This window comes from Phalaenopsis equestris, unplaced genomic scaffold (assembly GCF_001263595.1).
Source record: "Phalaenopsis equestris unplaced genomic scaffold, ASM126359v1 Scaffold000566, whole genome shotgun sequence".
NCBI classification, from domain to species: domain Eukaryota; kingdom Viridiplantae; phylum Streptophyta; class Magnoliopsida; order Asparagales; family Orchidaceae; genus Phalaenopsis; species Phalaenopsis equestris.
The window spans coordinates 447,729-474,347 of record NW_018165006.1 but is presented as its reverse complement, the minus strand read 5'-3'; the positions used below and the strand labels follow the sequence as shown (position 1 = coordinate 474,347).

Sequence of the window (26,619 nt, the reverse complement as noted above, 5' to 3'; positions counted from 1 at the left end):
CGGCTTCGTTAATTTATCGAACTAAATTAACGAGCCGAACACGAGCTGTTCGCGAACAACGAGCCGTTTTGACAGCCCTACTTGTAACATTACACTGTAGTTGGATTTTTTCCGGCCAAACGCTTGGATTCTTAAAACCCTTGCAAAAGCAATGCAATGCATTAATTTTGCAGCCGACCAAACAGTTATGTCACATTGAGAAAATGATTGTGTTCTCATCCAGGCAGTTTAAGTCTAGCAAGGGATTGTATAAAGAGTAAATTTTTTTATAAAACTTTTAGTAAATGTGGCAAACTTCTGGAAAGAGTTGTCTATAAGATTATTTTAAATGCATAGAAAAATGTTAATTATAAAGACTTGATAGAAACATCCCTCAAAGTCTACAACTGGTTTTCCATTCAATTCTGACTTATCTTCCATTAAATTGATGAATGATAGGGAGCAGTCTTCAAACTACAACCTGTCTGGTACTTTGTGATTTTGATGCTATAGTTGAAGTCGTTCACATTTGTACTGTCTGGTACTTGGGATATTAATGTGAACGACCTTTTGAGGTTGTAGTAACGGTTAACCCTCAATCTTAACTTCTTTTTGAAATGATGATTTAGTGGAAGGCAAATGTACTATCCTACTACAACTGTGCTGACTTACTCCCTTTCATAACATGAATAACCCTTTGTTTTCTTACTTGCATTTTTAATAGTCATAATTTATTGTGTTGCCTGGCTTACTTCTCAAGGAAATTCACTTCTCAACATAGCATCTCATAAAATCATTATAACCTAGTTTTGATTGAACTTTTGAACCCTAAATATCATACATCAGTTGGAGCTTGTAGAATTTTCAGGTTGGATAGAGGTCACTGGATACATTACCTTAGCTTTGTTATGAATATAAATGAGGATAGTTAAACAACGAAGTATTTTTCTATTTTCTACAACTATCCACTGAACACCAACTATTTTCTAATCATTTGAGTATTACCTTTACAGCCCCAAAACGTTCGGCCCCCAGTTTCTGTACTGCAGGGATTTCCTGCTCCACCTTAAAATTATATGCATCCTGCAACCATGTATTCTGAAAGAATGATCTTCCAGCTTCCAATGTTATTGCTAGTTCCAGTCGCCTATTTGAGACTGAAGAAAACCTGCCTGATGAAGCACAACGTGGCGCTCCATGCTGAAGAAAATCAAGGGAAATTTCAAATTTTGTTTTTTTTTTTTTTTTGGCATTAAATTATGGATCGTGATGAAAAATGTCTATTTATTAATATGGATATTTGGGAAGTAAAGGAAATGAGGCTATTTGTGCTTTATGTTTGATATCTATGCCTGTGATAGATTAGGTTTCTGTGATGTCTGTAATATAAGGGATTTAGATCTGTTGAATTGACCTTGAATTATATTAATTTATATGTTTTGAATTTGTCTTTTTCTGGAATGTACAGTCTGAGTTGGAAATGAAAGTGGAAAGAATGACAAATGGGAGAGAGATACAATAACAACAACAACAAGCTTTTATCTACTAAGTGGGGTCGGCTACATGAATTCTTTTTCTTCATTCTGAGTGTCATATTTTCATTTTATTCTAATAAATTAAGATTATATTTTATACAATATGCCCAGTCTTTATAGGTCTATCTCTGTCTTTCTTAATATAAGTTGAATCTGAAACATCTATGCTCCAGCCGAATCATTAGATGGTCGATGTTTAATATGATCAAATCATTTGACGACCCTCTCTGGTCTTAATCTTATGCTTCTCTTATAAAGGCCAATTCTGTGCCGCATAGCTTTGCAGGTCTCACCGTCATCTTATAAAATTTTCCTTTCTGTCTAAGCGGTATTTTTCTATCACGCAATAGGCTTAAGCATTCCTCCACTTCAACCAACGCACTTGAATTCTACTAATAGCATTCCCATCTATATCACCACTATTGTCAAAAATTGACCCGAGATATCTAAAATTTGATCACCCATAGAGAGATTTTAAAAATTTTTAAAGATCTTTTATATATTTATAATTAAACCATATAATTTTAACTTCTTTAAACATATTTATCACAAATTACAAATCAAGTAGCACTTTGTCAAGGTTCTCGTCATATGGAGAAATTGTTTTGCTACGTTCAGTTGATTAAGCCGTACTTTTAAAGTGAAATACTACTAATCAATTATATATATATATATATGTCGTATGGAGAAATTGTTTTGCGACGTTCAGTTGATTAAGCCGTACTTCTAAAGTGAAATACTACTAATCAATTATATATATATCTTTAATGAGTAATATTTTTAAAAATTTTAATTGACTACAAGGCTACAAAGATTTATAATCAATTAAAAGTATTAATGAAGAAAATAGAATAAAAATTATTAAATTAGATTCAAAGGATGTTTTAAATCTTGCCCCAAACATTAACATCTTATGGCTACGTGATTAGGGTTGTCAAAACGACTATTTGTTCATGAACGGTTTGTGTTCGACTCGCTAAGCAAACGAACCGAACATTACACATTTTTTTAGCTTGAAATATAAACAAACCGAACACGAGGTGAGCCTGGGATCGCTCGTGTTCAACTCATTTACACCCCTAGATTTTAGTTTTTTAACTTTTCCCTCATTAGTCACCGAGATTTGCTCTGGAATTTTCAAATTTTATGGGCATCAGAAGGATAAGACAGACAAGAAACCAGACAAAAAGAAAATTCCCATTTTTTTCTTGCTCCAAACCTAAATTTTATTTTTCGAATTGATTTTTAAGTCACCACGATCAGCTGTGACTCAACGACGTGGCAACTGGGTCACGACTGATGTGGTGATTTTGCCTATTACACACACAAAAATATGTATTTAAAAACAATTATAAAAATGTTGTTTTGAAAATTTTGACCTTTATATAATGAATGTAAAATGTAATGTATGTGAAATATTTTGGAGTTATTTGGTTTTTTTTTTTTTTTTTTTTTTTTTTTTTACCTTTATATAATGAATGTAAAATGTAACGTGTGTGAAATATTTTGGAGTTATTTGGTTCTTTTTTTTTTTTTTTTTTTTTTTTTTTTGTGATAAGACGGACATTATAGTCAGAGAAAGTGAGCGGACATTTGAATTTCACATACAAAATAATTTTACATTGCATTTAAATTTCTTTTGAATAAGCAACTGAATTTCCAAAACTCGTGCATTTGGAATGCATTGCACTCCAAACACTGACATTCAATTAGCCTCAAAATTGAAAGGATTTGTCCGTGTCAAAGCACCTATTTGTCAACTCTAGATTAGGGATTTGCTCAGCTCAAAAGGAATTGTGCGATCCCATAAGAAACTTGCCCACATTGTCAAAGAAGCATGGTGATTTCATCTAATTAGGCAACTTTAGATAATTAGTTAGCGACCACTTATTTGGCCAAGAAAGCTTTTAAAGTACTCGCTCAAATGGCTATCAATGTATACATTAGAATCTAGATCACATCACTAACACATTTAATTATGTATTTATTTATTTATTTTTCTTTTAACTTTTCCAATAAGATAAAGAAATTGTATAATGAGTTATGGGAGGTCCAAATCTGTATAAGAGGTCATAGGAGGACAAACAAAGGATGTAGGGACATCTGTAGTACTCTAAACCATGAACTGTAGTGAATAGAATTCTTAGAGGTTTTTTGTCTAGAATTTATCTCTTTTTTGTTTTTGTTTTCTTTGGTTAAATCTTAAAGAACTAAAAACCAATTACTAAGAGAAACTTGACAACTTAAACGAACTATTTACTCATCCAAAAAAAACTTAAGTTTGTGAGCAACAAATAAAACATAAAAAAGAGGATCACTCAAGTGATTCAACTTTTTTTTTGGAATGAGGTTTATGTACAGTTTTAAGAGTGCAAATAATAGTTAGACACGATCAAATGAAAACAATACTCAAACACTAGGGTACTAACCACCGCACATGTCGTAGAATAAATTCATAATCCTAGTGATGATGAGAGTATATAACATCAATTAAGTGAGTCAAAATTTGGTGATTGTAGCTGAGGGATATGTTTTTATAGAAAGCCATAGAGGTGAACCCCTTAAAGAAGTTAAAGATATTGCATTTTAAATCATACCGAGGGAGGACAAAGAATGTTGGTAAAAAGACTTATTTTTAATTAGCTACCTCCACTTGATGTTGAAGATACCTTATATTATTACTTGTTCTTCATTATTTTATAAAAATTGTCGCTTTGATGGTCGTTTACCCACGTTTAGAAGCCATTAAAAAGCTCATAGACTCTTTTGAAGACGTGGTAGTAGCTCATTGAGTATTTTAAGAATTTTATTTCAAGATTTTAAAAAAATATATAATGGATATAAAGGACCTAGAGATTATAGTCTCCCAAGCCACCCTCACCAAAAATATTTAAGATAGTTTGTTTAGATATGCACTTAGTCTGCAATAACCGAGCATTGGTTGAATTGCTTGGACTCATCGATAGCCATGTCAATGATAAAGAGTTCAACAACATAATCAAATCTTCTATCCCAACTTATTTGGGATGGAAAGAAGGCTCACTAAGACAAGGTCCATAGAGAGGAGATTACACCTTGATAATCATCCTATCGCTAGAGAAAGAGTCATGAATTCAAAAGATCACTTCAAATCATCAGCCCTCTTAAAGCCTAATTGATTAAAATTAAGCCCTATTCGACAATATTTTGAGGATTTTTTTGAACCTCCATTATCTAATCATCACCTCTTTAGGAGTGTTCATAGAGGAACTTGTAGAGGCCATCCAAAATAAATACACTTCAAGCTACTGACACTAATGAGAATATGAGAACACTTGAGGGATACCCATAGGTATTAGGTAGTGTGCATTCCATTGGATCACATACATGACTAATAAATTTTGACACTTAAGAAACTTGGTAGAGGATTTAATCATGGTTAGAAAGCTAAATGAATTTCCTCTTGATATTTTTAACAGGAGGCAGAAGAAGGCACTAATGGAAGAATAGGTGGTGGCTACATGAAAAATTACAAGATGTTGGAGGGTGTTTACCATTCTGGGAGGGCCAAAGAAGAAGCAACATGACATATCAACCTTAAATGACTTCAATATGGAGAGGTGGACTCATCCGCAGCCAATTTTCCTAACATTAAGATCAAATCTAATACTTAATGTTCAGGTCGACATGCCCATGAGTATGATGACAATTATTAATGCAGTTAAGTTCATATGCCTAAATGCAAACTATCAAATAATAAGTTTATGATTAGCATTGGAAGCTCCACCAATATCATTTATAGGAGGGCATTTGATACAATAGATATTAGGTGTGCCCAACTGACATTTGTAGTAAGCTCATTCTATGGGTTTTCTTTGAGATAAGAATTATTAAAGGAGTGATCACTCAACCAATCACGTGGAGAGAACATGAGTAATAATATATAATCATAGCTTATTTTATCACAACTTATAGGCTTGCCATACATAAAGCCATTTTCGAAAGGCCTCTCTTAAGCATATTAAGTATGATCATGTCAACCACCATAATAAATTAAAATTTCTACTAAAAATAATGGAAGAAATAACAAGACAAAACATTTGATGCAATCATGGACCAATTTCATCAAGGCATAAGGAATTGTGTTAGAGCTAATTCTTTATTTGGAAGTGGATAAAAGTGCAAGTTTAAAAATCTAAACTCATAGAAGTCGAGGCTATTAAAGAACTCATAGGATAATTTTTGTGGTTTTAAAATTAAGACTCTACATTGGGACTACTTTGATGTTACTATTAAGCATTCTAAATCTGTAGCTACCAACGGTCATAAGCATGTTTATAAACTTCATAGTTTCCTTACTGGTTGGAAGCACAAAATTTTATCTGTTGTGGGTCATTTTCAATTTATTAAGTTTATTATTTAGAGTTATCTTGATTATTAGTTTAGCTTGACTGGTTTGCCTAAAGGTTTAATAAGGAAAATTACTTCTATGATAGCTAATTTTCTTCATTTTAATGATATAAATGATAGATTTCATACTTCAGCTTGGAAAAAATTAACTTTGCCTAAGCATAAGGGTGCCCTTGGTCTTATCCCTTCAAATACTATTATTACATTATGTAAACCTAAAATCATCTAATATTATACAATTCTACCTATTAATCTATATGGTGCTTAAATTACTATCTTTCCATTTGGAAAAATTCTCGTTTTGTTTCCACTGTTTTTTTTTTAGATATTAAAGTTGCTAAAAAGTGCATATCTTTAATTTTTCATGTTAATAATCTTAGTAAATAATTTTTTTTGTTATGACCATTTGTTTGTTTGCAATTCTTGGAAAGAGCATTTGGGAGATATCATTTTTACTTGGTTTAATCTTTCCAATACTATGTTCATGATATTATTTCTATTGGGTTTTGAAATTTTTATTTGAACATTAATGTTTCTGAATATTACGTCCATGCCATAAGTAAAATTCCTATTAGTAACGGTGCTTCATTTCTTTGGAATAACATGAATATTTACACTCATAAATTTGTTTACTTTTACTTATATGAGAGCATTCCTATTGTGGATTGGCATAAACTTATTTGGTTTAAAGGTTGAGCTATTAATTTGGCTTGTCATACTTGAAAATCTATTAATAAAGGTTTTAAAACTTGTGATATCCTCTACTCTAGGGGATCACTGTTAATATTATTTGTGTTTTATGTTCTATTGACATGGACTCCCAAAATCACCTTTTCTTTATTCTTCCTCTCATGCTCTTCTTAATAGTAGTGTTCCTAATGTCAATTTTTCCATTGCTCTTAGTAAATTTTAATTTTTATACCATTTTGATAACATATCTAATAAAAAACAAAAAAAAATCATCTTCTAGCTATGCAAGCTACTACTTGTTATATTGATTTAAGAGTAATTCCATGATTCTCAGGAATAATTACACTTCTTTGGATATGATTATACATTAAATTCATTGGATGATTATATATATTAATGGGAAATTGAAATTCTAGAGTAATACCCTTAATTTTATCAAGAATTTTTATCATTTATGAACATCTAATTTGGTTTATTTGTTTGGTTGGTTCCTTTTAGTTGGTTTTCATCTCCTAGATGTTTGGTTTTTTCTCCTTATGATTGATATAAAAAAATTAGTTGGGTTGGTATTTTTTTCAGGTTGTTGTTTATTTTATTCAATGTTGTATCTTTATGAATTTGGGCCGTTTTTTAAGATTTCTCTTTTACTTGCCTAGTGCTATTCTTTAATGATGTTAGAAACTAAAATTTTAGATTTTTTTTCCCAGATTTTACTGAGGACTTCTCATTTTCGATCTCCTAGATTGGTCATAATTAAGATGTTTTTTAACTATTATTTTCTCTCTTCCATTCTCTTTTCTCTTTCCCACCCGAGCTGTGATGATAATCAGCTATCACATTGGAACACAATTGGTATGGTTAGATATGTTTCTTTGCTTACCATCCTAACTTCTCATTTTCGATCTCCTGGATTGGTCATAATTAAGATGTTTTTTTAATATTATTTTCTCTCTTCTATTCTCTTTTCTCTTTCCTACCCAAGCCGTGATGACAATCAACTATCACATTGGAACACAACTGGTATGGTTAGATATGTTTCTTTGCTTACCATCCTTTTCTATTTTTGATTTGCTTCTATCTTCTAGATGGAGTACCATGTTTTTATAATCATAGTTACTCGACCAATTTAGAAATATTTCATTTTATATCCTTTTATGGCATTCTATTTTCTAATTTTCTTAGATATGTTTCATTATGCCCGGAAAGTGTTCCAATGACTTTGAGGGTAGGTAAGTTTCAAGCTCATTATTAATTCCCATTTTTTTCTTACATTCTTTTATTTGTTTTGTGAGCTTTTGGAGCACTTTGCTATTTATGGAAGAAACTGGCTTGGATGGCTTCTTCTATGGTTGGATTTTTTGTATTCAGAGATAAAGATCATTAATTGGCTAGATTGGGATTCTTCTATAGATGATTCTCTTTTAATTGACCGGATAATGGCTTTATGATTTGTGCAATTGGTCTCTTTTGATTAGCTCACCTATACTTGGTTGGATCATCATGCTTCAAGTTCAATTCCTAGGCTTGTTTGGTGTAATTTTCAGCCTTTTTGATGTTTCTCCTTTATTTATTGGAGTCTTTTCTTATTGTGTTGAGTTGTATTTTTCTGTGTTCTGATGATATTTTCACTTTGTATTTATTTTTTCTATTCAATAAAGCTTAGCATGACCCATCATCCTCAAAAAAAATATATAAAAAATAAATGCTTAGTTATCACAAATATATAAATATATATATATATATATATATATACATGTATAACACCTTCACTTCACATATATGTGAACATGTATGTATATGTATATTTGAACGTTATATATATATGTAAATATATGTGTGTATGTATGTAGGATACCGATCCCATAAATTTATATATGTATATGTGAACGTTATATATATATATACATATGTGTGTGTGTGTGTATGTATGTAGGATACCGATCCCATAAATTTAAGTTCAACTTCATAATTATAAAACGTTGACTTCACGAAACATTCCAAATAAACTCTTATACTAATGAAATATTTGTGTGGCACTAAAATCTTGTATAATTGACTTGACGGGCAAATTATTTCACTTCAAATACATCAAATATGTGGGAATTCCACAACATAATTAATAATGGAAAAGAGTAATATTTCGTTGATTTTTATTATTTAAATATTTCGATAAATGTGGACATTTTTGGGAAAAATTTTCTGTCCGGACGCCGAACGTAGCTCTACATGCAAACTCCAATATTATGCCGCCATGTGTGCCACATCACGGAGATTATTTTGGGATTAGTAAAATAGACCCACGTAAGCTATTTCGAGATTATTTTGGGATTATTTAAGAGAAATTCATATTTTTCACTTCAATAACTTAAAAATAACTCTATTATAGATTTCAGTTCAATAACTTAAAAATAACCTCAAAATAACATTCGCAGCTCCCCTTAAATAACCCCGAAATAACATTGCAGATATTATTTTAAGATTATTTCTGAATTATTGAAATTAAATATACGAGTCTCTTCAATAAACTTTAAATAACCCCGAAATAACATCTACGGTGTTATTTCAAGGAGGTTATTTCGGAGTTAATAAAATGAAACCGCACAGTTATTTCAGGGTTATTTCGAGGTTATCTCAGGATTATTGTGGAGCCCACAGTTCCACTTTAATATTTTTTAGATGGGCCCCACATAACACACATGACGACATATTACTGCAAGTCCGCATCTAGAGCCACGTTCAGAGTCCGGACAGAATTTTTTTCCTAAAATTGGAAAATTTATGACCATAAATTGGCTTTCTAATAATGTCATTGGAAATACACAAAATAATAAGAGAAGCCCAAAAACTATACAAAATCTAACCTATATTTAAGAAGCAGAAACATAGCATGAATCATACTAACCCTACATTACAATACCTGAAACATGGGGCTGCAAATTCCGCTACATCACAATACCGACCACTCAATTTCAGTAACACATGTCAGAAGCAGCCAAAAGTTCATGTTAAACCAGAAGCTCGTCGGCAAGAACAGCGAAGAAATTATAACCAAAATCATATATATTTGGCATTAATTAGGGAAAACATCACATGCCCGGTTCCACTACAATGAAAAATATAACCAATTTCATCTTTTTTAGGCAAAAACATAGCACTGTGCAAGGATCTGACAAAGAAAAATACATATTTATAAAAACAATCGTTCAGAAACTTGTAAGCACATGTGCTTGTTGGTGCATACCTTGGTAAAGCTCTTGGGTAGGCAGAGTAAGATGGAAAAGATGATCACACCTGCAGAATTGATTTCAAAATATGCATCATAAACTCAGGTAGAGTTATTATACAACCACCACACTCTGGATAACATGTTCTGGCAAGATACAATATCAGTTCCCATGGAGCCCTAAGCTGCCCAGGGTTATCAATTGGAGCAGCCAATTCCTGGTCTGGTCCTAGTCCTGAAAAGTCTGAACAATGACACCGGCAGGACAATACCGTTGTAGCTCTGTTTAGTTGGAGGAATTGAAAGAGAAAAAAGAAAATCTGATTTAATTGATGAGACATGTTAGATTTTCGTCAGGAGAGAATATGCAAACTATAATAATAATTTAATAAAATGTTCTTTCAATTATTTAATAGGAGTTAGTGAAGAAGTATCAATGAAATATTAAAAAAAAAAATACATGTCAAAATTTCCCAAGTAAATTTAATTATACATGGTAAACAGCTTCTTGATGCAAATCTTGCAGCCAGCCAGAGCAGTTAATGATCAAAAGAACTGTGTTGTAGCTTGGAGCTCCAAAGTTGCCTCTACCTCCTGCAAAGAAAGTCCATAGGAAAATAGGCTGAAGAATAAACAAAAGAGCTCATTTTTCTTCAAACTCTCTTTTTCCACCTCTTCTTTAATCTACACTTTCTCATTTTTTATCCTACCTTCTTCATTTGTTTCATTTCTTACTCCATACTGTAAATGATCATTGTTTCATCTCAATTTCCATCTCATTTTTCTATACTTATTTTAAAAATCCCAATTCTTTCATTTTCTATTTCCTAAATAACCTCTCTTTGTTGTCATAGGAACATATGTAATTGGATTATAAGCAATTCACTTTCAGCGTCATAGTAATCCCGTTAACCTCTGCAGTTTTGCCTTTCACTTGAGCAAGGCATGCAGTGTGGTGCTTGGAAGCAAGCCCTTTTAGTTCTGAAATTTGATAAGCAATAAGCAAAATAAATAAGGTAAACATATGTAATGTATGGAAGTTTTCACTCTGGGACGTGAAGATGGCGTAGCAAAATAAGACAAGGTATGAGTTATGATGGCAATGTTGTAGAAACAAAGATTGAATATTGGTTTTAAATGTTTAATTTAAAAGCCTCTTAAAAAGTTTAATCAAAGTAGGCTTCAACATGAGAAAGTTGAAGCCCATTGCAACGTTTTTATGAGCTCATAGTAGGCCAAGCTAGCGGGCATTTGAGAAACCCAGTTCAATCTGCACCCGCAACACATTATAACCAACCTAAGAACAAAATTTAAATCAATTATCTTTCATAGAGGGAAGGGACTACATTGTAATATTACAAAAAAAGTAAAATTCAGTCTCATGTTTATGTCAAAACTGTGCAGAATCCCCCCCAGCCCCCACCCCGACTGCCTCCTTAGAGATTATGACAACCATTGTGACAAACAGCTTCTTGATGCAGACCTTGGAGTCTGCCAGAGTAGGTGGTGATCAAACAACCTGTTTTGCAGCAAGGAGCACCAAAGTTGGCTCAACCTCCTGCAAACAAATTGCATACAACTAAAGAACAAAAAAAGAGCACTTTCGTCTTCAAAACTCTCTTTTTCCTCTTCTTCAATCCACTGTTCAATCATTTTTTATTCTACCTTCTGCATCTGTTTCATTTCCTGCTCCTCTATTCGCTAAATGAACTTTGTTTCATCTCCTCAGTTCCCATCAGTATTTTGTACTGTTTTAAAAAAGTACATTTTCTATCATTTCCACATTTCCTACTCTGTAAATGATCATTCTCACTTTGCTGTCACAACAACAGTTTAAATTGGACTGTAAGCAATTCACCGTCAGCTTCCAAGTGGTCCCCTTCGAACTCAACATTTTGCCTTCCACTTGGGCAAGGCATGCAGTGTGTGCTTGGAAGCAAGTCGTTCTGGTTGTGAATATTGATAAGCTAGAAGAAGTCTTCTCTTTTAAAAGGGATTGCTTTGGGTTTAAATCTTCGTGTCAGCAAGTCTCAGCAGTATTTTTCTATCACACAATAGGTCGATGCATTCTCCATTTCAACCATCCAACTTAAATTCTACTCATGACATCCCCATCTATAGCACCATCACATTAAAAATAACCTCAAATATCTAAAACATTCATTCCTTTCAATGACTTGATCACTCATTATTACAACTCAACCACAAGATCTACTTCTACCAAAATTACATTATATGTATTCAATTATAAATCCACTCAAACAAAAACCTTTAGACACTAAAGTTGCCTCCACAATTCAAGTTTTTTTTAACTCTCTAGTCTTTCCCACAAGAAAGATATCATCAACGAAAAGTATACACCCAGGCACATCCGACTAAAAATATCTAGTAAAAACCTCCATAACTAAAGCAACAAGATATGGGCTTAAAACAAATCCCTAAAGTATGCCAACTGAAATAGAAAAATACTTGGTCAATCCTCTTTGTGTTCAAACAAAAATAACAACTCTAATATACATATCTTTGATAACTTGAATATAAGCAATATCAACACCATTCTTTTCTAGAACTCTCGAAAGAACCTTTCTTGAAACCTTATCATAAGCTTTTTTTCTAAATCAACAAAAATCATATGTAGGTTCTTTTTAGTCTCTCTATATTTCTCCATCAAATCTCTCAATAAATGTACATCCTCCACAATAGACTTGCCCGGCATGAGTCTAAAATGATTTTGAGAAATTTTTTATATGATATCATAACCTATGTTGAATTACTTCTCCCATAATGTATGACATTAATGTAATCTTCTATAATTTATACATTTTATGTCTCCATTACTCTTAAAAATATAATAAAATACTATGTTCTTTGATACCTGAATTAACCCAAACAACAATAGGAAATCCAATATTATTACTATAAACAAATAAGCGGTTACAAATAACACACTTGAAAGGGAAAATACAACAACATGACAACAAAATATATGAAATAACAACACAGACACGACACAAATAATCAAACTAGGGTTGTATCTCGGTGGTGGTGGTGTTCGGTCAGGGTTTGGAAAGAGATAGTAAGGTGGGAGTGCGTAGCAAATGGGCATATATGATGACGGAACGATAGGACCTTGTAGTCGGCAGCAAGGTAGAATTTGGGTTCCTGGGGGCTGGAATAGCAAATATGTGGCAGGGAGGCAGTGCAAAAGGGTTGGGACAACGTTTAGGTGGCAGGGACGTAGTTTAGGATGACTGGGATAGTAGCTAGTGGGAAGGGGAGAGGATTTATGGTGGTTGCATAGTGAATGTAGAAACTGCATGAAGAATAGCATCGATAACTGTTTCGGGTGGCTACAGCAGGGAACGATGGCGAGGAGTGGTGTGGGGAGGATGCGAAAGGAGAATAAGGAAGATAAACACCACATCAGGAGAGGGATACAACTGGAGCATCACCCAAACTCTCAGATACAACCCAAGAAGAGAGAAAATTGATGTTGGCAGCTGTCTTAAACAACATATGCAAAAACTGAAAAACTCAAACAAAGAAATCACATAAATAAGCCCTTGATACTTAAGGATTGGATTCCCCTATAGAAAGGAGGCACCAAAAAATGTGGGGGAGTCGATCAACCCTTTCCTGTCTGTAGCAGTTCAGTCTAGACGAGATAAGTTATAGGATCAGCTCCCGCGGATTTTTACGCCCACATTATTGTAGCACTACTGTAGCAAGGATCACAAAATTGCTCCCAAGTAGCTCCCGCGTCAGTCTCCCATGGGGAAGCTTCGACCTAATTTGTCGAAACTTCTCTCTCCTCATGGTAGTCAGGTTGACCTCATTGAAGATAGCAGCAATGTCACAAGCTCCCAGTAAGTCAATCATGTAAGCGTTGTTATTCCAAAACACATCCTAATAGAATAAATATCCATCTACCATTGACACAACTTGAGCTAGAGCAGCATAACCTAGATTCCAAGAGCTAGACCCCGAGCAAGTAAATCAACAATCTACTTTTCCCATTCCTCATACTCAACAGGATGTTTATGATAAACAAGTATATTAGGATGAATCAACTTTGGGATGAAATCAAGGGTAGGGTAGACCATATTGAAGTATAACAAATCAAAAGAGGCGTCTTCTTTTTCACTTTTAGGACTTAAATCCCATTGTAGAATTTTATTCTCCATCAATCGCCTAAGATAATTTTCGATATTGTGGTTCAACCCTCCTGTCTGGACATTTGATGTTAGGTCCCTGTCTAGGCAATGTTTGAATAACTCTTTCAAGAAATAACTCAAAATTTTCTCATCTTTCATGAGTTGGACCTCTCTCAATATGGGCAATTCAGAAAGTAGACAATATATCTGAAAAGCTTGAAATCTTCTTATTTAAATTTGCTTTGTATCGAGTAGTAGCTCCTCAAATTCATAGCCCCTTTTGGATATTCAATGTCAACCCTACTGATGTTCCTCCGACCGCGTGCAAAAGTATTGTTTAAGGAACCATGACCTCATATTCTGCATTAATCTCATTACCTTGAACTTACTATAATATAAAACAACTACTGTCAACTCAACTGGAGTCTCTCTCTTGGGTTCAATTGAAATCAATAACGACTCTTTCTCGTCGGGTGGAAGTTGAGAAACCTCTCTGAAATCTTAATTTTCTCTTGAATCGCTATTTATCTCTTCAATTGCTCTCTGGTCCATGAAAGAGCTCATTCTCCTGGTTGTGCAATCTGATTTGGTATGCATAAATCCATCGCACAGGAAATAAATCCAAACGGAGATGAATTTTGACATATTAGTTGGTGTAATTTTGACATATTAGTTGGTGTTTTTTGCTTTCCCCTCTGAACTAGAGTACTCATGTGAGGTCAACTTAGATCCTCCCCTGGGTGTACTCTAGATGTAGGATCATGGGGTTGTAGCCTGTCTATAAGATGTGGTGGTCGCCCGATAATGTGATATCTCCACATTTGAACATCAAGTCTGCAGTGAGATGGTAGGAACTGACATTGCATCTTCCATTTCATCTTAGACCAAGTAATAATTTTATCTATTCCTTCTCGTCGTCATAGGTTCTTTAGATTGTGCAACCAAAATAATGTATTTTTCTTTAGCTTGTTGACACTAGTTTAACCATTATGTCCAGTGGGTCGTCCTAACACTCGAAGACATTCCAAGTTCCATATCCGCTTGATGGCCTCAACCGGATTCATGTGGTTGTCAAAATATGACAAATGCACCTTCAAAATTATGGTTTCTCAGGTATTTCAAGTCACATTTTCAAGGTAGAGATTCACTCCATTCTTAAAACTTACCTCGAAGAGAGCGATGGGCGAGAGCAAATTTGCCTTTGCCTAGCCATGATCCTTAATTTATTGGTTTATTTGTCAGGAGCGAGACCAGCCGACCTGCTACAATTGCCCGGACAAAGTTTGAGACAACTTGAAGATGGTATCTCTAGAGGAGATTCAACATAGGGAAGGGAAGGAGCCGATTGCTAAGTTGACTCCTCCAGCACCCTCTCCTATTAAAAAAGAGAAAAGGTTCCCCAACAGAGTGGCAGGGGCCAAGAATTAGAATTCTCCTAATAGCTAATACACAACCATCGACCGGAAAGTGGAATGTTATAGCGGTTCGCCGTTGGCCAAACTTTATCCATTCCCCTTTGTGAAGGTTATCTGGTCACACGCATTTGCTAAATCTCTTCAGATGCTTGAGCGACCAACTATATAAGAAGGCTCATCAATATCACCTAAATGTGTGGGAGATTCGCATCTTTAGTTGATGGTACTGGACTAGATAGAGATGAAATGGGCAACCGTCTTGGAAACGATTGAGACGTTAGAAAGGCTTGCTAAGGTGTCTAAAAATTAATTATAGCTAATAAGAAACTGACAGCGATAGAGGAGAAGATTACTACTCTTTCAGAACTTTTGTTGATCGTCGAGTAAGAGAATTGGGAGTTGAAAACACATCCAAATTGCCTCCTCCAAAGATGGCAAGCCTCTATTGTAGTGGACAAGTTTCCCACTGCATATCCTCTCTAGAAATCCCCTTGACACCTCTTTATGAATTTCTTATAAATGACATAGTGTCATTTCCCCTCGATCAGGCTTCCTACGATTATCTTCTTGGCGACATGGCTAGGTTTTGGATGTGGGTAGGTGGAGTGTGTATAAGGGTGATGTAGGGTGAGAAAGAAAATCTTTTGGTGGAGATAGGGTTTGGGTATGGCGGATGCTAGAAACCCTAGGATAGGATAAGGGTTAAACTAGCTCTGATACCAAATGATACCGGAGTTGACCCAAGCAATAATAGGAAATCAAATATTATTACTGGAAACAAATATGTGGTTACAATCAACACACATGAAAGGTAAAATACAACAAAACACCAAAAAATCTAAAATAGCAACAAACAAGAGAAATAATCAAACTAGGGCGAAATCTTGGGGTGGTTGTGGTGTTCAACGAGGGTTTGAAAGGAAAGATAAGGTGGAAGCGCAATGCAAGTGGATGGATATGAAAATGGAGCAACAGACCCTTGTTGTACTGGGCAGTAGCAAGGGGAATTTGGGTTCCAAGTGGATGGAATAACATATATGTGGTAACGAGGTGGTGCATGGAGGTTGGGATAGCGGTTAAGTGGTAGGGACATGGCCTGGTATGATTGGGGCAGCAGCTAGTAGGAAGGGGAGAGGACTTATTATGGCTGGAAAAATGATGGCAACAAGCGGCTGCGAAAGAATCGTGGGGAATGTGGGTTTGGAATGTAGAATGTGGGATGGAATGGAGAATGTGCATGAATAATAGTGTCTGCACATGTTTAGTGCGGTTGCAGCAAGGAACGGTGGTGGGGAGCGGTTGGGGAGGATGCAGAAATAGAATAAGGAAAATAAAGACAACCTCAGGAGAGGGATACAAGTGGAGCACCACCTAAACCCTCAAAATAGCCCTCAAATGAAAGAAACGGACATCGGCGGCTGTCCTAAACAAGCTCATGCAAAAACAAAAAACCTCAAATAAAGTAATCACATAAAGAAGCCTTATATACTTACGATTGGATCCCCCTATGAAAAGGAGGCGTCAAACCAATGTGGGAAAGTCGGTCTACCTTTTCGGGTCTGGGCCAGTTCAGTCCAAATGAGAGAAATCACGGGACCGGCTCCCGCAACTTTTTACACCCACATTGTTGTAACACTACTGTAGTTGGGATTGCAAAGTTGCTCTCAAGTAGCTCCCACAACAATCTTTTTCCCCTCATTAGGTATAAGTTAATTTTTGAAATAATATTAAATAATTTAGTTAGCCAAAAAAATTTTGTGACCTTCTACTTATTTTCACACTTCTATTAAAAAACCATCACATTCTGCATGTTTTTTTACACTTTATTTTCTTTAAAACCTCCCCAAGTTATATTTTACTAACATAACAGAGCAAATACAAAATTTTCTTACAATTTATGATATTAAGATTACTAAAATCAATCGTATTTTCACAATTTTTATTAAAATGTCTACCAAAATACCTAATCTAAATATTTTGTTTTATTTTCATTCGTAATATACTTCACTTGAACAAAATCTTTACTTATTTTTCTGCTTCTTGACTAATTTAGACATATATTTCAACATCTTTAGTATCTAATTCACTATAAATAATATTAAAAATAAAATTATTAGCATAACAAATAATTTTCTTAAACTCTCTATGAATCACCTTATATTTTTTTCAATTCTACAAGTTTTTACATCTAAACAAACTTTTATATTTTTTTTTATATTTGATATATTTTAAAAAGTTGATCATTTGATTCTAGCAGAAATGATTTAGGCAAACCGCACTAGTGTCCTTGAAAACAAAAAAAAATAAAATAGACTATAAAAAATTGATTAAGATTAAGCCAAAAGATAGAATTATGATAAATACGAAATAGTGGTTGCTCATCATGAAAAAAAGATGTCAAGATTCGTAGAATCTATTACCTATATTAAACGGCTGCCCAATGATTCTGAGGGTGGTTGGCTAGGAAGAGATTGATGAGTTTGCTAAGAAGAATACAAAGTATAATGAAAATGAAGATTAAAACCTAATAATGAACGATAATAAGTAGAGAAAAATAATTAATGCACATATTTAATAATTTTGCATAAGTTCACATTTACACGATTGCCATTGCATGCAACTTTTAGGTTTAATTTTAATTTTAATATTTTCTTCTTTTGCTTAAATTTCTTGCACTTCTTTATATTATTTTACTAACACTTTTACAACAGTAGCAAATATTTTAGGATTAGGGTTTAAGGTTTAGGATTTAGGGGGACAGAACGAGCTCTCAAACCCGACTCTCTAGGATTTTTCACTTTTTTTTCTAACCAATGTACTACATGGTCAAGCAAATACTCATTTTTATATAATTATTTAATTTAATATTCATAGTTGTAGATATCATCTAATGATGGAATTAAGCCTTCTCGATTATCCATTTCATTTATTTTTTAGCAAACAAAAAGTAAGGTTGTTGATTACCCTCCAACCTCCACTCTACCCATTGCTACCGCAAGGACCCCTACTATATTCAGCCTTATTATCATCACAACTATCCATGGTACACCACGTAGTACTAGTCCAATCTTTCCTGCCCCCTTCGCACTTGTAACTACTAATCTTATTTGTCAATTCTACATGCCACCATCCTAAGCAAGCCCATCTATATAGCACTTTTTTATCCCTATTCAACCTTTCCACTACTACCATCACGTGCAAACCCATCTACATGCTATCATCCATCCTGCACAACCTACTTATCATGCAAGCTACCAAAACTTATCATGCAAGTCCACATACTTCTACTACCTACCCCAACATCATGATCTGATAAAGAATGCCTTTAAGCTATGAAATTTATCTCACTTGCACAATAGCTTCATTGATATCTATAACCTTGGCGATAGGCACGTGCAGACCAAGAAAATAGTGTCTATTGATCAATGTATGGCGCAAGAAAGCCGAATAATGCTCAATAGAGTAAAATCATACATCTCGATTATACTGAATATGCAAATCAATCTATAGTTGTGGCTCAATTCGCACACAGAGCATAGAAGAAAATAATGATTGTAATTCATAAATAATTTTAAAAGAATTTTTACACAAGAAGATTTTGGGTAGAGACTGCATTATGATGAAATTGAGAACACAAAGCCAGCAAAGATAGATAAATTGAATATTTCATAATCAGAATGTTAATTACTCAAACTTGTAAGGATCTCCAATATCAGAAAATCTTTTGTTGGATGAGCACCTGCACCTAAGATATATGAAATAAAGCTCTACAAAAGAGGAAGATTTAGGTTGTTTGACTTAGGAATTAGATATGGATCCAAATAACAGGGGGAAAAACGGAAAGGGAGAATGAATTAGATTAATCTCACAAGATATAATTTATGATACACCAACATCTTATATCTCTTATTCTGACTGTAGTGGACGAGTTATTATAGCTGGTGAGGCATCAGTAGTTGCAATAATTTAAAATTTGAAAATCATATAGGAATGCTAAAAAAACGCATCATATGAATATTGAAATACAAGCAAGGATCAATGAAGCTGCTCGGTAATGCTTGAGCCAGGAAAACATAACAGATAAGAGTAGGAAGGGCGTGGAAAGCAAATGAAGAGAAAAAAATGAAAGAGAGCCAAGAAGAAGTGAATGTAAAAAAGCAATAAAATTGTAATCTACTGAAATTTATATTTTCATTTAAAGGAATATTATGTTAATTTTTAATCCATTCTATCATGCGGTTGCTGAATTGTTAATACAGAATGCATAAATGTGATTTACAAATTTGTGACGCAAACAATCCAACTCGTAGGAGTGGTGCGGCCAATCTTAGGAAAAAACGTCTTTATGCTTTTAGCAAATCAGAGGCTAAAAATTCACCAAAATCTCTCTGGCCAAAATGTCAAAAAAAATCTGCAAGTGAATTTCTGACAGAAACTGCCGATGGCTTTTTCATGAAAATTTTTTTTATGGATGTCATGATGTGTGTTTTCTGTCAAAATATCAACTAGAAAAAATCCCAGACTTTAGGTCACTAGAAAGCATTTTTTATGAGGGATATTCACATTTTCAAATCTATGTTACTATTACTGAAATTAATAGTAGCATAGATTTGCATCTGACTCCTGTCTGAGATCTTATTATTGTTAAGGTAAAGTTGATCTCTCTTAAATTTGGAAACAATTGACTGATTAAGGCTGAGTCATTGCATTAACTAGTTAACAGATAGAGGCAATGGCATTAGCTTTCAGAGCAAAAAACAAAGCACGGCACAACAAAATCATAATAAAATAACATAGAGAATTTTGTTAAACTAAGTAATAGACTAGCTAACAAATTATATATATATATATATATATATATATAGAGAGAGAGAGAGAGAGAGATTTCCTTTAGCTAGAAAAAAGTTAGCATTCACATACTATTGTTATCAGGTCTATCATTTTATATAATTTCCAAACTCAATATCATATTGATTATTGTCATATATGGAAGAAAATTACCAGTGTTGAGTTTGATTAGCATAAAGATTTAAGTATTCATCAAACCATTTAGAAAATAATGTGCTTTTAAAGACTAAAAGGAAGAAAATCTTATTGAGATTTGCAATGGCTTTAAAAAAGACAAAATTCTTGAAAAGGGTAATGAACAAAATAAAACCTGAATTTCAAGGACCTACAAGCTAGATACGAAGAAAAAAATGATCTATAAAATCAGTAAGGCAGGAGATTAAAAAAAAAAGAACAGATCAATTTGGATGCTTTAGAAATAATATCTTATTTTAGGATTTAGAAAAAGAAAGAAACAATAATTTATGAAATTACTAAATTAGAATATATAGACGATCACATTCTAGAAGATCATATTAAAAAATACTAAGATGAATTATAGATTAATTAAAAATTTTGCAGTAGAGTTAGACTTAAATAAGATTAATAAAGGTAATAGTGTAGGTACTAAAAAGATATCAAGTCTATTGAGATTCAGAGAGTTATGATTTAACAAACCATTCAAAATTTAGTTTTTTTTTTTTTTTTTTAACAAAGAGGATGACATATGATTGAATATAATGCAATTTGGTATCAATATTTCAGAAAAATAAGAGGTATTCAAGATCGTGATAATAAAAAAAGAATAAAACTAATGAATCATACAATGAAGCTCTGAAAGAGATTCATGGACCTATAAAACAAGACTTAGTAGAAGCCATATGCAAAGCAATAATGTATTACACATGTGAAATGATAATCTTAATGGAGAATTTAGATTTCCTGTTACTCAACTTATAGTTCTTAAAAGTGACAATTAAGAAGTCATCCATAATGAAAGAACAAAACATATGAAGTATATTGTCATTTCATGAGAGAAAGCGATCTATTAATAAAGATCATCACTTTACATTTCTTTAAAGAAGAATAATTAGCAAATGTCTTTATAAAGGCTATGGGACAACATTAGTTTCCCATCTCCACAACAAGTTAGATGTTAACGATATATATACACTATAGGTTGAGATAGTGTATTATCATAGATGAGTGAGAAATTCAACAGTGTTGTGATATATTTCCGTCTTAATCTCGGCATCATTTCCTTCGTAGTTTGGTTTTTTGTATTATTTTTCTATATATAGACACCAATTCCATTAATGATAAACAACAAGCTCTTTCCCTGATTAGTTTTAACAATCAAATTTACAGCATTATTGCAAACTGGTTAACATTGATCCAAACAGCCCCATATGAAAGATACATTACAAGCCCGTGTCATAAGAAGATGGCCTAAAGTACATTTAAAAAAATGACTCCTAAGGTCACAATATTTGCAACCATGCAAACATGAGTAAAAGAGAGACTATTCACCAATGATTCAGACAAGAGTTGTAACCAATGAAGATTGCGAATTTAATAAATTACCAACAATGCTATAAAAATCAATAATAACATCAGTTAGCATGTGCAAATCCAGCAAAGACATTTGGATGATTAAACCAGTATGAATATCATGAAGAATAAACATATAGCAATGCGCCATGATAACTGAAATCTTCACTGTAATTTTAACAAGTTATTAAAACAATAAGGACTTCAAAAGCATGCTCTTCTCAATATCATTCCCTTATCAAGAACATGTTACCAAACTCAGAAGGACTGATTATTCAACTTTCAACACTGCCTTCTGTTCATGTTTTGCATATTAAAACATCAAAGAAACATAGCAAGACATGTCAAGCTTCATTTCTAATGCTCCAAATAAAAATTATAAAAATAAAAACACATTTAAAACATCAAGAAGACCAAAAAATTAACCTAAATTTCTATTTCATCTTTTAACTATTGGGTACATGTAAACAGACCTTATGTCATGATACAGCAATTAAGTTATAGAAACTGACTAAAATTGAATAGGCTAAGATTTAATTAACATTGAGGGTGAAAGAGACAAACAAATGTAGTAAAGCATCATTTTCCAATAGTTCAAAATTAATAAAAAGGATTTTTCCACTATAGAAAATAGTAAAACAAACCAGTAAGATTCATAAGATAATGTAAATGTATTCTTTAATTTACTTCACCACAGACAAGAAAACATAATTCTGAAAGTGCTATCGCCTACAATATTCAATGGAATGTAAAGTGAAAATTTTCCACATTAAATAAATTACAATTACTCTAATATTTCAACTGGCGTCCAAACAGTCATTAATTATGTCAGTAAAACAAGATTGAAATGGCCATCAAATGCAGCATCAACAGCAATATTTCAAAAGATTCTCTTACAACGACTGTGGAGAATATTCATCTTCTGCGAGCAAAACAGTTTAGATCATTACAGCTGAGAAGATTTATGTTAGATGAAATCATAACCGTCTAAAGAAACTGCTTTAATTTACATCAAAACCTAACAGACACATCCACCAAAAACGATGGACTGACAGGTCTTAAATCCCCACAAAATGAATTTGAAGACCAAAAATTTGAGTGCAAGTCAATTAATTCAAGGAAATCAATCTAATGTTCACCTGCATTATACTATTTTATGATCCAGGAGACTGTGCAGCATCAGATTCATACCCAGAAGAACTTTCGCTATCCGAATCTGCACAATCACATTAGTGTAGATTTCCTTCAAGGAGATGATTAGGTATCCTAATTGTAAAAAAAGGGGGCAATTTTTATAAATATCACAAAATTATTATATATGCAAAAATCTAACACCTGAATACTAATATTTATTTTAATAACAGCCTAATCTCTAAATCACATAAAAAATAATACTCACATTAATATTCTAAAGTGAAATACACATATTTATGCATGTATTTTGATGTAATTTAGAAAAAAAGGAGTTATATAAGTAAATATAAAAAGTTGTGTTAGATATGCAAATACATAAGAATTTTGTGGCATTTAGTTAAATCCACAAAATAAGCTAAATATATCAAGGGAATAGAAGTTGGAAAAGACAAATAAAAATATCAAAAGATCATAGTATGTATGAAAATTATAAAAGCATGGCATCTCTAACAATCTCATACCACTGGAAGTTGATCCAGAATCACTGCTGGAGCTGCCTGAACTACTTGATTTGATTCCATTCTCCCCACTCCTTCCTCCAGCTGGGGATGAAACAATGCCTTTCAAAACGGAACATATTTCAACACATTAGTAAAGGATCAGTTGGGCATATATGAAAAGAAACGACTAAAAATGATAATGTTACCTGTTTTCCTTTCCTTCTGTGACTCTGGAGGAGCAGCATCAGAAAGCTGAAGAAAAAGAAAAAAAAAATTGTTCATGAAAAATAAATTTAATACAATATAAAACAGAATGCATACCCTTCTTTGTTCCGTGTCTAGGGATTGCTGCTCAGTTTCTGCCCTTGCAAGCATGGCAAGTGCTGCCTTCCTTTTATTCTTGCTCAGACTCTTCTTATAATTGGTTACAAACCTATCAAGCTCCCAAAGAGTCTCAGTATCTACACTGTCAATGTCCACCTCAATTTCATCCTCATGTTGGCTTAGCGAAAAGTTCCTTTTCTTGATTATCTGAACGATTAAATCCAGCTTTTCAGAAGGAAGTTTTTGCAGGTTATCGCTCAGTCTCTGCTTCTCATCAAAGGTCATGTCCCGCTTATTTGGATCCTTAGCCTTGGGCTTCTTGGATGCTGGAGGTCGCCCAATGTCCGTCTTTTGATTCATCGATTTTGTCTTCAAATCTACAGCAGAATGATGAACAGTTGAATCCAACCTCTCTAGAGTCTTTCTCGGGTCAATAGGTAGAGGCCTCTTCAATGATGGAGGATAGTGAAAATATGCTAGGTCAGCCTCTATAACAGGCCACCGCTCCTCAAATATCTGCAAAAGTTGTTTGGCCATAATATGCACATCCTGTCCTTCTGGATTATAAGTCATTGCATTGTGAAAGGTGAGTCTCACATCCTCAGCAAATTCCCTGGGAGTCTTGTACCAGTTTTTGCTCAACCGGGACTTGACTGTACCAAGGTCCATTGGATTTTTAATAATTCTATGGTAATCAGGGAGACCAAGTGCAACATCATCAACAGGACTGTTGAAAACCCAGCCATGGTTGTGCTTCATAAGCTTAGAAAGTAGCACCCCGCACTTTTTAAAGGCCTGCTCATAATACTTTTTGTCCACAGACTGCATGCCATTCCTGTTCCCATTCGCCTTGGACTTCTTGTTATACTCTGATGGCGGGAACTTCTCCTTCCCAAGTAAAAAATCTGTGTTCTTATAGTACTGATTGGCCTTAGGAGTTCGCTTCTCCTTCTCCATAAGGTCGCGAGATTCATTATCCCCACCAGTTCCAGCTGGAACTGATACACTTAATTGGGGGCGTAATGGTGGAGTTTGGGCAGCAGCAGAAGCAGCCTCTGATATTGCCGGAGGCCTTTTGGCAGGAAAATAATCTCGGGCATTATCTGCAGAGAGTTGAGATATACTTTGCCCAGTAGTAAACGGAGCTTTACCTGGATCGTTGGCGGAAAGCTGTAGCTGCCTGGCCTCGAGTTTCCTCGCAAGAGAACGGACCAGCTGAAGCTCAGAATTTAGCTTCCTCCGCAGCTCCCAGACTTCATGCTTTGACTTGAAAGCGAGATTGATGGTTACAAACCGGTTCTGGCGATTGGACAGTTCGTGATTCCCGCTGGGCTTATGGTTGAGACTGCAGGCGTCTTCGTCGGAGGCAGCGGACGATTGGTGAGGCCCCGAGGGTCGGTGACTCTCCTGACGAGGGGGTTGGAGCTGCTGCAAGGAAGAATTGACGTCATCGGTGGTAGTGGCTAGGGTTTGCGAGGAATCCAGGGGCTGGATTTGAGGAGGATGGGGGTTTTGACTCGGGTTGGGCTTGGTCCCTCTGTTAACGCTTTTTCGGGTGTAAACCTTGCTTTCCACCCACCGCCGCTTCTCAAGGGAGCCATCGCAGCCGCCGTCCAACAGCGGTCCTGACGCCATACATGAAAAGATAGGTTTTGCTTCCCCCTCAAACCCTAGTAGATCTTCAAGCGCTGGATCAGGAATTTCTCAAGGTTTTTGTGAGGAGCTCAGCAGCGATCGAAAAGCACAGTCTCGAAAACTCTTCGAAGTACATGATTGAAAAAAAGAAAAGAACAAGAATAGAGCGAGTAGGACTTCAGTAAAACGGTGGAGCAGCCATGATCTCTCTCTCTCTTTCTCTAGTTGTGGCGGTTCAGATGCGGAAGCAGGACGGACGGCTACCTTTCGACTAACGTTGTATCGGATTCTTATCATCCAGAAAATTATACACGTGATTCATTTTAACTGGTTGCCAGGCGAGAACAACGGGAGATTTTAAAAGGTATGCCTCTAACGGGGAAGAGGGGCTGGAAACGGAGTGGTAACGCCGTTCGAATTCAGTAGAAAACTGCAAAGTGCAGTTGGCTGTTTGTCTCTAATATGTAGAAATATTTGTAAAACGTACTCAGCGTTACGTATGTCAGGTAAATTACAGAGAGGATATTGAAATTTATATATATGTTATATGCTTATAATTTTCCCGCAACTTGTAACATATTTATAACTTAGAAATATATGAAAACAAAAGCGCGGAACTTACTAGTTACAAGTATGTTACAGGGAGATTACAGAGAGTATAACAAGAATATAATCCCTAATACTTTCCCTGTAACCTGTCAGACGTACGCAACTCTGCGTACGTCTTACGTATGCAAATATTTCTCCTAATATGAAGAACCGAGCCACTTGTCATAATAATGGCTCATCACTCCCATAAAAAGTGAAAAAAATAATAGGTGCAGAGTGTTGGTAGACTTTTTATACAATTATATTATACATTATTGTACTTATTTATACAAATGTGTATGACAACTATTATATTATACATCGTTGTACCCATTTGTATAATGCTGGACGACATGGTTGTACTAGAAGTTCGTATACATGCGAACTAAGTACATTATATTCTCTCCATAAAAAGAATGCTGACATGAATATAACTTTGCAATGCCCTATCATATATTTTTAACCTGTCAAACAATATATTAATTTTTTTTGACATATACGTGACATTAGTAAATATGTTATGGGCGAAAAAGCGGACACATGAGTAAAAATTTATAATTTATAGGTAGAGGTGTAAACGAGCAGAACACGAGAGAGTCATGCCCAGCTCGTGTTCGGCTTGTTTATATTTCGAGCTCAAAAAGTGTGCTCGTGTTCGGCTCCCTTTTTTTTCGA

The 26,619-nt window shown here is 34.3% G+C and overlaps 2 protein-coding genes across 7 annotated transcripts in view; one reads left to right on the top strand and one right to left on the bottom strand.

Moving 5' to 3' along the window:
- Positions 1-1,379, top strand: part of LOC110029351 (pectinesterase inhibitor 10-like) — a 20,561-nt gene extending 19,182 nt beyond the window's left edge. For both annotated transcript variants that reach the window (XM_020731606.1, XM_020731605.1), the window contains one exon: positions 993-1,379. In XM_020731606.1, coding sequence (XP_020587265.1) covers positions 993-1,081 — 89 coding nt within the window. In that variant the 3' untranslated portion in view covers positions 1,082-1,379. The remainder of the gene's footprint in view (positions 1-992) is intronic.
- Positions 1,380-9,397: 8,018 nt separating this feature from the next.
- Positions 9,398-25,630, bottom strand: LOC110029349 (transcription factor GTE4-like). Of its 5 annotated transcripts, none has more exons than XR_002294527.1 (6): positions 23,719-25,630; positions 23,604-23,649; positions 23,419-23,517; positions 22,903-22,979; positions 9,835-10,098; positions 9,398-9,759 (listed from the first exon to the last, which is right to left on the bottom strand). XR_002294527.1 is itself a non-coding variant. In XM_020731602.1 (5 exons), exons 1-4 carry the CDS (start codon positions 25,354-25,356, stop codon positions 22,918-22,920), a joined length of 1,845 nt encoding a protein of 614 aa, XP_020587261.1. In that variant the 5' UTR covers positions 25,357-25,630; the 3' UTR covers positions 9,707-10,098; positions 22,903-22,917. The 5 variants fall into 5 exon arrangements, 2 of the variants coding, with proteins under 2 accessions (XP_020587261.1, XP_020587262.1); XR_002294528.1 differs by having other exon boundaries at positions 9,398-9,696; XR_002294526.1 differs by adding an exon at positions 10,310-10,410 and having other exon boundaries at positions 9,707-10,098.
- Between the last annotated feature and the right edge of the window lie 989 nt (positions 25,631-26,619).